Genomic DNA, 12959 nt, shown 5'->3' with positions numbered 1-12959 from the left:
CAAAATGGGTAGAATTACTTAATCTGTTTTTCATAAATTACAACGTTTTCTCTCTGCTTCATGGCTAAATGTTGAAGAGGTGCAGGAAATGTACTTTAAAACTCTTTGCCGTCAAGAGGCAGAGAGAAATATGAATCCAACCAAATCTCACGTAGGACCCCCAAAAGGAAAGCATATGGTTTCATGAACTTGGCTCCCAGGAAAACGCCGCATTTCTAATTTGGGTGCGGGGCTGAAACAGTTTAGGAACCCCTGCGTTACATAGAACCAGACGTGAAAAGGGTTCTACGGTTCAGTCTTCAGACAGCTTTTTGACTTTCTTTTTAAAAGGTACAACCACCCTGGGAGTGGAGGATCCAGGCCAGCACCCAGCTGAAGCAGTGAGCCCAGGCCAAGGTGGGCAGGGAGAGGGTAAGGGGACCCAGAAGGATCCTTCCAGGAGGCTGGAGGAAGAGTGGCCTCTACAGAGCATCAGAATGCTGGAGGCCCTGCTTGCGATCTGCCTGCACAGCGCTAACTCAGGCCTGCAGAGGATCGAACCTGAGCTTTCATTCCAGGTACCTAGACCAAGTACCATTATGGGTACCTAGACCAAGTACCATTATGGGTACCTAGACCAAGTACCATTACGGTACCTAGACCAAGTACCATTCTGGGTACCTAGACCAAGTACCATTCTGGGTACCTAGACCAAGTACCATTCTGGGTACCTAGACCAAGTACCATTCTGGGTACCTAGACCAAGTACCATTCTGGGTACCTAGACCAAGTACCATTCTGGGTACCTAGACCAAGTACCATTCTGGGTACCTAGACCAAGTACCATTCTGGGTACCTAGACCAAGTACCATTCTGGGTACCTAGACCAAGTACCATTCTGGGTACCTAGACCAAGTACCATTCTGGGTACCTAGACCAAGTACCATTCTGGGTACCTAGACCAAGTACCATTCTGGGTACCTAGACCAAGTACCGTTCTGGGTACCTAGACCAAGTACCGTTCTGGGTACCTAGACCAAGTACCGTTCTGGGTACCTAGACCAAGTACCGTTCTGGGTACCTAGACCAAGTACCGTTCTGGGTACCTAGACCAAGTACCGCTACGGGTACCTAGACCAAGTACCGCTACGGGTACCTAGACCAAGTACCGCTACGGGTACCTAGACCAAGTACCGCTACGGGTACCTAGACCAAGTACCGCTACGGGTACCTAGACCAAGTACCACTACGGGTACCTAGACCAAGTACCGCTACGGGTACCTAGACCTAGTACCACTACGGGTACCTAGACCTAGTACCACTACGGGTACCTAGACCTAGTACCGCTACGGGTACCTAGACCTAGTACCGCTACGGGTACCTAGACCTAGTACCGCTACGGGTACCTAGTACCGCTACGGGTACCTAGTACCGCTACGGGTACCTAGTACCGCTACGGGTACCTAGACCAAGTACCGCTACGGGTACCTAGACCAAGTACCGCTCTGGGTACCTAGACCAAGTACCATTCTGGGTACCTAGACCAAGTACCATTCTGGGTACCTAGACCAAGTACCACTACGGGTACCTAGACCAAGTACCGCTACGGGTACCTAGACCAAGTACCGCTACGGGTACCTAGACCAAGTACCGCTACGGGTACCTAGACCAAGTACCGCTACGGGTACCTAGTACCGCTACGGGTACCTAGTACCGCTACGGGTACCTAGTACCGCTACGGGTACCTAGACCAAGTACCGCTACGGGTACCTAGACCAAGTACCGCTACGGGTACCTAGACCAAGTACCGCTACGGGTACCTAGACCAAGTACCGCCTAGACCAAGTACCGGGGTACCTAGACCAAGTACCGCTACGGGTACCTAGACCAAGTACCGCTACGGGTACCTAGACCAAGTACCGCTACGGGTACCTAGACCAAGTACCGCTACGGGTACCTAGACCAAGTACCGCTACGGGTACCTAGACCTAGTACCGCTACGGGTACCTAGACCAAGTACCGCTACGGGTACCTAGACCAAGTACCGCTACGGGTACCTAGACCTAGTACCATTCGGGTACCTAGACCTAGTACCATTACGGGTACCTAGACCTAGTACCGCTAGGGTACCTAGACCTAGTACCGCTTATGGTACCTAGACCTAGTACCGCTATGGGTACCTAGACCTAGTACCGCTCGGGTACCTAGACCTAGTACCATTCTGGGTACCTAGACCTAGTACCATTACGGGTACCTAGACCTAGTACCGCTACCCTAGACCTAGTACCGCTACGGGTACCTAGACCTAGTACCATTCTGGGTACCTAGACCTAGTACCATTCGGGTACCTAGACCTAGTACCATTACGGGTACCTAGACCTAGTACCACTACGGGTACCTAGACCGCTACGGGTACCTAGTACCGCTACGGGTACCTAGACCTAGTACCATTACGGGTACCTAGACCAAGTACCATTCTGGGTACCTAGACCTAGTACCATTATGGGGACCTAGTACCTATGGGTACCTAGACCAAGTACCATTCTGGGTACCTAGACCAAGTACCATTCTGGGTACCTAGACCAAGTACCATTCTGGGTACCTAGACCTAGTACCATTCTGGGTACCTAGACCTAGTACCACTATGGGTACCTAGACCTAGTACCACTATGGGTACCTAGACCTAGTACCACTACGGGTACCTAAACCTAGTACCATTACGGGGACCTAGACCTAGTACCATTACGGGGACCTAGACCTAGTACCATTATGGGGACCTAGTACCATTATGGGTACCTAGACATAGTACCATTATGGGTACCTAGACCTAGTACCATTATGGGTACCTAGACCTAGTACCATTATGGGTACCTAGACCTAGTACCATTATGGGTACCTAGACCTAGTACCATTATGGGTACCTAGACCTAGTACCATTATGGGGACCTAGACCTAGTACCATTATGGGGACCTAGACCTAGTACCGCTATGGGGACCTAGACCTAGTACCATTATGGGGACCTAGACCTAGTACCGCTATGGGGACCTAGACCTAGTACCATTCTGGGGACCTAGACCTAGTACCGCTATGGGGACCTAGACCTAGTACCGCTATGGGGACCTAGACCAAGTACCATTCTGGGGACCTAGACCAAGTACCATTCTGGGTACCTAGACCTAGTACCATTATGGGGACCTAGTACCGCTATGGGTACCTAGACCAAGTACCATTCTGGGGACCTAGACCAAGTACCATTCTGGGTACCTAGACCTAGTACCATTATGGGGACCTAGTACCGCTATGGGTACCTAGACCAAGTACCATTCTGGGTACCTAGACCAAGTACCATTCTGGGTACCTAGACCAAGTACCATTCTGGGTACCTAGACCAAGTACCATTCTGGGTACCTAGACCAAGTACCATTCTGGGTACCTAGACCAAGTACCATTCTGGGTACCTAGACCAAGTACCATTCTGGGTACCTAGACCAAGTACCATTCTGGGTACCTAGACCAAGTACCATTCTGGGTACCTAGACCAAGTACCACTATGGGTACCTAGACCTAGTACCACTACGGGTACCTAGACCTAGTACCATTATGGGTACCTAGACCTAGTACCATTATGGGGACCTAGACCTAGTACCATTATGGGGACCTAGTACCGCTATGGGTACGTAGACATAGTACCATTACGGGTACCTAGACCAAGTACCATTCTGGGTACCTAGACCTAGTACCACTACGGGTACCTAGACCTAGTACCACTACGGGTACCTAGACCTAGTACCGCTACGGGTACCTAGACCTAGTACCGCTACGGGTACCTAGACCTAGTACCGCTACGGGTACCTAGTACCCCTACGGGTACCTAGTACCGCTACGGGTACCTAGTACCGCTACGGGTACCTAGTACCGCTACGGGGACCTAGTACCGCTACGGGTACCTAAGTGACTACTTTTGACCATCAAGGGAATAGGGTTCTATAGGGCCCTAGTCAAAAGCAGTGCACTATCGAGGGAATAGGGTTCTATAGGGCCCTAGTCAAAAGCAGTGCACTATCGAGGGAATAGGGTTCCAATTGGAATTCAGGCCCATATCCACCAGGCCCCCATATCCACCAGGCCCTTCTGTGTACATCTGTTCTTCTAGGTTTAGATTTGTTCTGCAGGTCGTCAAGTAAGAATGTCTCTGTACCGTTGTATACCTGTTGTATGCATGTGGCGAATTAACTTTGAAATATGAAATTAGATTGGTAGATGGACAGACGGACGGACAGATGGGAGAGATACATCTCTTTTGATTCAAGCTAAACTATCTACCTTTCTCCTACAGCTCCAGTCAGTGGAGGAGACCCTGTTAGAGGTCAGGGATCAGCTGTCCCACTCTGGGGTCGTGAACTCTGATCTGGCTGTGCCCCTGTTTGACTTACTGCTCCGTGTGGCCCTGGCCGAGGTCTGCTCCAGTCCCGAACCCCAGGAGGACAAGGCTGAGAGGGTGAGTTGTGTCTGGGGAGAGAGGAGCAAGGGCTCTGTGTGGTGTGGAGGGCGACTAACGAATTAACTAACTAACTAGTGGCGGAGGCTGGTTTTCAGGCTAGGTAGAGGGACTAGTGGACAGGGAGGAGGACTAGTGGTCAGGGAGGAGGACTAGTGGTCAGGGAGGAGGACTAGTGGTCAGGGAGGAGGACTAGTGGTCAGGGAGGAGGACTAGTGGTCAGGGAGGAGGACTAGTGGTCAGGGAGGAGGACTAGTGGTCGGGGAGGAGGACTAGTGGTCGGGGAGGAGGACTAGTGGTCGGGGAGGAGGACTAGTGGTCGGGGAGGAGGACTAGTGGTCGGGGAGGGGGACTAGTGGTCGGGGAGGGGGACTAGTGGTCGGGGAGGGGGACTAGTGGTCGGGGAGGGGGACTAGTGGTCGGGGAGGGGGACTAGTGGTCGGGCTAGGGAGGGGGACTAGTGGTCGGGCTAGGGAGGGGGACTAGTGGTCGGGCTAGGGAGGGGGACTAGTGGTCGGGCTAGGGAGGGGGACTAGTGGTCGGGCTAGGGAGGGGGACTAGTGGTCGGGCTAGGGAGGGGGACTAGTGGTCGGGCTAGGGAGGGGGACTAGTGGTCGGGCTAGGGAGGAGGACTAGTGGTCAGGCTAGGGAGGAGGACTAGTGGTCAGGCTAGGGAGGAGGACTAGTGGTCAGGCTAGGGAGGAGGACTAGTGGTCAGGCTAGGGAGGAGGACTAGTGGTCAGGGAGGAGGACTAGTGGTCAGGGAGGAGGACTAGTGGTCAGGGAGGAGGACTAGTGGTCAGGGAGGAGGACTAGTGGTCAGGCTAGGGAGGAGGACTTGTGGCCAGGCTAGGGAGGAGGACTAGTGGTCAGGGAGGAGGACTAGTGGTCAGGGAGGAGGACTAGTGGTCAGGCTAGGGAGGGGGACTAGTGGTCAGGCTAGGGAGGAGGACTAGTGGTCAGGGAGGAGGACTAGTGGTCAGGGAGAAGGACTCGTTTTGACTAGAGCCCGTAGAGCTTTTTGGCCCAAGTCAGTCCACTAGGTAATACAGTATCATTCCCTCACGTTACTACTCTGTTGCTGCTTGGCACTGGGTCCTCTCCTCTATTAGATTTGATCAGCTCCTGTGCCCTCTGTCCTCTTCCATGCGTTTCAGGGTTGGATACCAAAATAAATGTTTAAAGTGATAAACACTAATTAAATTAGTTGTGCAATACATTTTCTAGATAAAGGATAAGTAGCATGATGTTTTTCAATGTGTGCATGTTTTTGTCCTCAGACAATGATTCAGATATCAAAACTCTTCGTCAGTAGTGAACACTTGTGCTTTGAGGCTATTGAGGAGATGACTGTCTTCTGTTCGCCTTCTAACGAATTGACACCCGAATGCTGCTTTAAATACTTTTCCCCCGGTTTTTTCATGACCAGCTCTGAAACCAGGTTGCGTAGCGGAGAAGGTACGGTGAGATTCGAAATGGTCGGTAATCTGTTTGTTAACTTGGCTTTCAAAGACCTTAGAAAGGCAGTGTAGTATAGATTTAGGTCTGTTGCAGTTTGGGTCTAAAGTGTCTCCCCCTTTGAAGAAGGGGATTTACCGCAGCTGCTTTACAATCTATGGGAATCTCAGACGACACGAAAGAGAGAGGCTAGTAAATAGGGGTTGCAACATTTTCTGAAGATAATTTTAGAAAGAGAGGGTCTAGATTGTCAAGCCCGGCTGATTTGTAGGGGTCCAGATTGTCTAGCCCGGCTGACATGTAGGTTTGGGTGAAGGTGAAGCGGGGAGGTTTGGGTGAAGGTGAAGCGGGGAGGTTTGGGTGAAGGTGAAGCGGGGAGGTTTGGGTGAAGGAGAAGCGGGGAGGTTTGGGTGAAGGTGAAGCGGGGAGGTTTGGGTGAAGGTGAAGTGGGGAGGTTTGGGTGAAGGAGAAGCTTTAATAATTATTAGTGCACTACATTGGGAATAGGGAGCCACATGGGACTCACCCTAAGTGAACATTGGAGGAGGTTAGTATTGGCCCCATGGTAACATCCAAGGAGGCTCTGGCTCTGCTCGTGGATTTCAGCCTAGTGTGTGGTCCTTCTGTAGCTCAGTTGGTAGAGCATGGCGCTTGTAACGCCAGGGTAGTGGGTTCGATTCCCGGGACCACCCATACGTAGAATGTATGCACACATGACTGTAAGTCGCTTTGGATAAAGCGTCAGCTAAATGGCATATATTATAACGAAGGAGTTGAATACTCCTGATCTTATTTAGGCTTGGCATTACGAAGGAGTTGAATACTCCTGATCTTATTTAGGCTTGGCATAACGAAGGAGTTGAATACTCCAGATCTTATTTAGGCTTGGCATAACGAAGGAGTTGAATACTCCTGATCTTATTTAGGCTTGGCATAACGAAGGAGTTGAATACTCCTGATCTTATTTAGGCTTGGCATAACGAAGGAGTTGAATACTCCTGATCTTATTTAGGCTTGGCATAACGAAGGAGTTGAATACTCCTGATCTTATTTAGGCTTGGCATAACGAAGGAGTTGAATACTCCTGATCTTATTTAGGCTTGGCATAACGAAGGAGTTAAATACTCCTAATCTTATTTAGGCTTGGCATAACGAAGGAGTTGAATACTACTGATCTTATTTAGGCTTGGCATAACGAAGGAGTTGAATACTCCTGATCTTATTTAGGCTTGGCATAACGAAGGAGTTGAATACTCCTGATCTTATTTAGGCTTGGCATAACGAAGGAGTTGAATACTCCTGATCTTATTTAGGCTTGGCATAACGAAGGAGTTGAATACTCCTGATCTTATTTAGGCTTGGCATAACGAAGGAGTTGAATACTACTGATCTTATTTAGGCTTGGCATAACGAAGGAGTTGAATACTCCTGATCTTATTTAGGCTTGGCATAACGAAGGAGTTGAATACTCCTGATCTTATTTAGGCTTGGCATAACGAAGGAGTTGAATACTCCTGATCTTATTTAGGCTTGGCATAACGAAGGAGTTGAATACTCCTGATCTTATTTAGGCTTGGCAAAACGAAGGAGTTGAATACTCTGATCTTATTTAGGCTTGGCATAACGAAGGAGTTGAATACTACTGATCTTATTTAGGCTTGGCATAACGAAGGAGTTGAATACTCCTGATCTTATTTAGGCTTGGCATAACGAAGGAGTTGAATACTCCTGATCTTATTTAGGCTTGGCATAACGAAGGAGTTGAATACTCCTGATCTTATTTAGGCTTGGCATAACGAAGGAGTTGAATACTCCTGATCTTATTTAGGCTTGGCATAACGAAGGAGTTGAATACTCCTGATCTTATTTAGGCTTGGCATAACGAAGGAGTTGAATACTCCTGATCTTATTTAGGCTTGGCATAACGAAGGAGTTGAATACTCCTGATCTTATTTAGGCTTGGCATTACGAAGGAGTTGAATACTCCTGATCTTATTTAGGCTTAGGTAACTGTTCTTATCTTATTTAGTTAATATTATAATCTTATTTAGGCTTGGCAGTTAACTGTTCTTAATGAGTTAATATTATCTTATTTAGTAGACTAAGGAGTTGAATACTGATCTTATTAATGAGTTAATACTTGATCTTATTTAGGCTTAGGTAACTGTTCTTAATGAGTTAATATTATAATATAGTAGACTAGGTAACTGTTCTTAATGAGTTAATATTATAATATAGTGGACTAGGTAACTGTTCTTAATGAGTTAATATTATAATATAGTAGACTAGGTAACTGTTCTTAATGAGTTAATATTATAATATAGTAGACTAGGTAACTGTTCTTAATGAGTTAATATTATAATATAGTGGACTAGGTAACTGTTCTTAATGAGTTAATATTATAATATAGTAGACTAGGTAACTGTTCTTAATGAGTTAATATTATAATATAGTGGACTAGGTAACTGTTCTTAATGAGTTAATATTATAATATAGTAGACTAGGTAACTGTTCTTAATGAGTTAATATTATAATATAGTGGACGAGGTAACTGTTCTTAATGAGTTAATATTATAATATAGTAGACTAGGTAACTGTTCTTAATGAGTTAATATTATAATATAGTAGACTAGGTAACTGTTCTTAATGAGTTAATATTATCATATAGTAGACTAGGTAACTGTTCTTAATGAGTTAATATTATAATATAGTAGACTAGGTAACTGTTCTTACTGAGTTAATATTATCATATAGTGGACTAGGTAACTGTTCTTAATGAGTTAATATTATAATATAGTAGACTAGGTAACTGTTCTTAATGAGTTAATATTATAATATAGTAGACTAGGTAACTGTTCTTAATGAGTTAACCTACTAACTCTGTAATATAGTAGACTAGGTAACTGTTCTTAATGAGTTAATATTATAATATAGTAGACTAGGTAACTGTTCTTAATGAGTTAATATTATAATATAGTGGACTAGGTAACTGTTCTTAATGAGTTAATATTATAATATAGTGGACGAGGTAACTGTTCTTAATGAGTTAATATTATAATATAGTAGACTAGGTAACTGTTCTTAATGAGTTAATATTATAATATAGTGGACGAGGTAACTGTTCTTAATTAGTTAACCTACGAACTCTGTAATATAGTAGACTAGGTAACTGTTCTTAATGAGTTAATATTATAATATAGTAGACTAGGTAACTGTTCTTAATGAGTTAATATTATAATATAGTAGACTAGGAAACTGTTCTTAATGAGTTAATATAGTAGACTAGGTAATTGTTCTTAATGAGTTAATATTATAATATAGTAGACTAGGTAACTGTTCTTAATGAGTTAATATTATAATATAGTAGACTAGGTAACTGTTCTTAATGAGTTAACCTACTAACTCTGTAATATAGTAGACTAGGTAACTGTTCTTAATGAGTTAATATTATAATATAGTAGACTAGGTAACTGTTCTTAATGAGTTAATATTATAATATAGTGGACGAGGTAACTGTTCTTAATGAGTTAATATTATAATATAGTAGACTAGGTAACTGTTCTTAATGAGTTAATATTATAATATAGTAGACTAGGTAACTGTTCTTAATGAGTTAACCTACTAACTCTGTAATATAGTAGACTAGGTAACTGTTCTTAATGAGTTAATATTATAATATAGTAGACTAGGTAACTGTTCTTAATGAGTTAATATTATAATATAGTAGACTAGGAAACTGTTCTTAATGAGTTAATATTATAATATAGTAGACTAGGTAACTGTTCTTAATGAGTTAATATTATAATATAGTAGACTAGGTAACTGTTCTTAATGAGTTAATATTATAATATAGTAGACTAGGTAACTGTTCTTAATGAGTTAACCTACTAACTCTGTAATATAGTAGACTAGGTAACTGTTCTTAATGAGTTAATATTATAATATAGTAGACTAGGTAACTGTTCTTAATGAGTTAATATTATAATATAGTGGACGAGGTAACTGTTCTTAATGAGTTAATATTATAATATAGTAGACTAGGTAACTGTTCTTAATGAGTTAATATTATAATATAGTAGACTAGGTAACTGTTCTTAATGAGTTAACCTACTAACTCTGTAATATAGTAGACTAGGTAACTGTTCTTAATGAGTTAATATTATAATATAGTAGACTAGGTAACTGTTCTTAATGAGTTAATATTATAATATAGTAGACTAGGAAACTGTTCTTAATGAGTTAATATTATAATATAGTAGACTAGGTAACTGTTCTTAATGAGTTAATATTATAATATAGTAGACTAGGTAACTGTTCTTAATGAGTTAACCTACTAACTCTGTAATATAGTAGACTAGGTAACTGTTCTTAATGAGTTAATATTATAATATAGTAGACTAGGTAACTGTTCTTAATGAGTTAATATTATAATATAGTAGACTAGGTAACTGTTCTTAATGAGTTAATATTATAATATAGTAGACTAGGTAACTGTTCTTAATGAGTTAATATTATAATATAGTAGACTAGGTAACTGTTCTTAATGAGTTAATATTATAATATAGTAGACTAGGTAACTGTTCTTAATGAGTTAATATTATAATATAGTAGACTAGGAAACTGTTCTTAATGAGTTAATATTATAATATAGTAGACTAGGTAACTGTTCTTAATGAGTTAATATTATAATATAGTAGACTAGGTAACTGTTCTTAATGAGTTAACCTACTAACTCTGTAATATAGTGGGTCGCTGTTCCAGGTTTAGTGTTATGATGGAATGTAAGGATATGTTGTCTTGTATTAGCACCTGATATCCAGAAGGCCGTCTAGGCTAGTTTACTGGTCCCATCAGGCAATACAAATGATGAACAGTTAGCTAATCGGTCCTTCCTCTCTCTCTCTGTGTGTGTGTGTGTGTGTGTGTGTGTGTGTGTGTACAGCAGACTAACAGCACCTCCGGGTGGTCTAGCTAGTCAGCTGATACAAGCAGGTCTTATGACCTGAAATCTCTTTATTATTGGTCTGTTTCTTGAAAACGTTGTTGTTCCCCGTTGTTAATAACAGTACAGACATTAAGGGTGTTGCTTCAATAAAAGTTTTTTAGCTTTCGTAATTTTTTGACGTGACTGATGGGTAATTAGTACATTCCACAGAGAAACCTGACCGTTCTGGAACATGGGTAAGAAATGTCTGTGTTAGCCTAGCTTTAGCACAGCTTCTGTACTGTACAGCATTCTTTATGTTACTCTTTACTCTTCTGGCTCTGGTGATGGAGTTAACCAGAGACAACTTTATCTGACTTTGATAAACTTCTTCTCCCTCGACTCTCCCTGTACTCCCTCTCCCTCACTCTACTCTCCCACTACTCTGTCTCTTCTCTCTATTCTCGCTCTCTCTTCTCTCCTTCTACTCCCTTTTCTCTCCCTCTACTCTCTATTCCTCTATCTATTCGCTCTCTCTTCTCTTTCTACTCTCCCTCTACTCTCTATTCTCTCTACTCTCCCTCTACTCTCTATTCTCTCTACTCTCCCTCTACTCTCTATTCTCTCTACTCTCCCTCTACTCTCTATTCTCTCTACTCTCCCTCTACTCTCTATTCTCTCTACTCTCCCTCTACTCTCTATTCTCTCTACTCTCCCTCTACTCTCTATTCTCTCTACTCTCCCTCTACTCTACTTTCTCTCTACTCTCCCTCGACTCTACTTTCTCTCTACTCTCCCTCGACTCTACTTTCTCTCTACTCTCCCTCGACTCTACTTTCTCTCTACTCTCCCTCGACTCTACTTTCTCTCTACTCTCCCTCGACTCTACTTTCTCTCTACTCTCCCTCGACTTTCTCTCTACTCTCCCTCGACTCTACTTTCTCTCTACTTTCTCTCTACTCTACTTTCTCTTCTCTCCCTCTACTCTCTATTCTCTCCCTCTACTTTCTCTCTACTCTCTATTCTCTCCCTCTACTCTCTATTCTCTCTACTCTCCCTCTACTCTCTATTCTCTCTACTCTCCCTCTACTCTCTATTCTCTTTACTCTCCCTCGACTCTACTTTCTCTCTTCTCTCCCTCTACTCTCTATTCTCTCCCTCTACTTTCTCTCTACTCTCTATTCTCTCCCTCTACTCTCTATTCTCTCCCTCTACTCTCCCTCGACTCTACTTTCTCTCTACTTTCTCTTTCTCTCTACTCTCCTCGACTCTACTTTCTCTCTACTCTCCCTCAACTCTACTTTCTCTCTACTCTCCCTCAACTCTACTTTCTCTCTACTCTCCCTCGACTCTACTTTCTCTCTACTCTCCCTCGACTCTACTTTCTCTCTACTCTCCCTCGACTCTACTTTCTCTCTACTTTCTCTCTACTCTCTATTCTCTCCCTCTACTCTCTATTCTCTCCCTCTACTTTCTCTCTACTCTCTATTCTCTCCCTCTACTCTCTATTCTCTCCCTCTACTCTCTATTCTCTCTACTTTCTCTCCCTCTGCTCTCTATTCTCTCTACTTTCTCTCTATTCTCTCCCTCTACTCTCCATTCTCTCTACTCTCCCTCGACTCTACTTTCTCTCTACTCTCCCTCGACTCTACTTTCTCTCCCTCTACTCTCTCTCGACTCTACTTTCTCTCTACTCTCCCTCGACTCTACTTTCTCTCCCTCTACTCTCTCTCGACTCTACTTTCTCTCTACTCTCCCTCGACTCTACTTTCTCTCCCTCTACTCTCTATTCTCTCTACTTTCTCTCTACTCTATTCTCTCCCTCTACTCTACTTTCTCTCCCTCTACTCTCTATTCTCTCTACTTTCTCTCTACTCTACTCTCTATTCTCTCTACTTTCTCTCTACTCTATTCTCTCCCTCTACTCTCCATTCTCTCTACTCTCCCTCGACTCTACTTTCTCTCTACTCTCCATTCTCTCTACTCTCCCTCGACTCTACTTTCTCTCTACTCTCCCTCGACTCTACTTTCTCTCTACTCTCCCTCGACTCTACTTTCTCTCTACTTTCTCTCTACTCTATTCTCTCCCTCTACTCTCT

At 43.6% G+C, this 12959-nt stretch overlaps 1 protein-coding gene and 1 long non-coding RNA gene across 2 annotated transcripts in view; one reads left to right on the top strand and one right to left on the bottom strand.

The window, feature by feature from the left end:
* The window catches only part of lyst (lysosomal trafficking regulator), a 282509-nt gene that overhangs the window by 101952 nt on the left and 167598 nt on the right, over positions 1-12959 (top strand). Inside the window, 2 exon segments of the mRNA XM_052497067.1 lie at positions 331-557; positions 4317-4478. Of these exon segments, the coding sequence (XP_052353027.1) occupies positions 331-557; positions 4317-4478 (389 nt within the window).
* LOC127915937 (uncharacterized) lies at positions 2835-3930 on the bottom strand. Its single transcript, XR_008093005.1, has 3 exons — positions 3909-3930; positions 3570-3613; positions 2835-2906 (listed from the first exon to the last, which is right to left on the bottom strand). It is a non-coding gene; the product is annotated as an uncharacterized LOC127915937 (long non-coding RNA).

This window comes from Oncorhynchus keta, chromosome 3 (assembly GCF_023373465.1).
Source record: "Oncorhynchus keta strain PuntledgeMale-10-30-2019 chromosome 3, Oket_V2, whole genome shotgun sequence".
Classification (NCBI taxonomy): Eukaryota; Metazoa; Chordata; class Actinopteri; order Salmoniformes; family Salmonidae; genus Oncorhynchus; species Oncorhynchus keta.
Note: the sequence above shows the minus strand (reverse complement) of the source record. Positions and strands in the feature narration are given on the sequence as shown.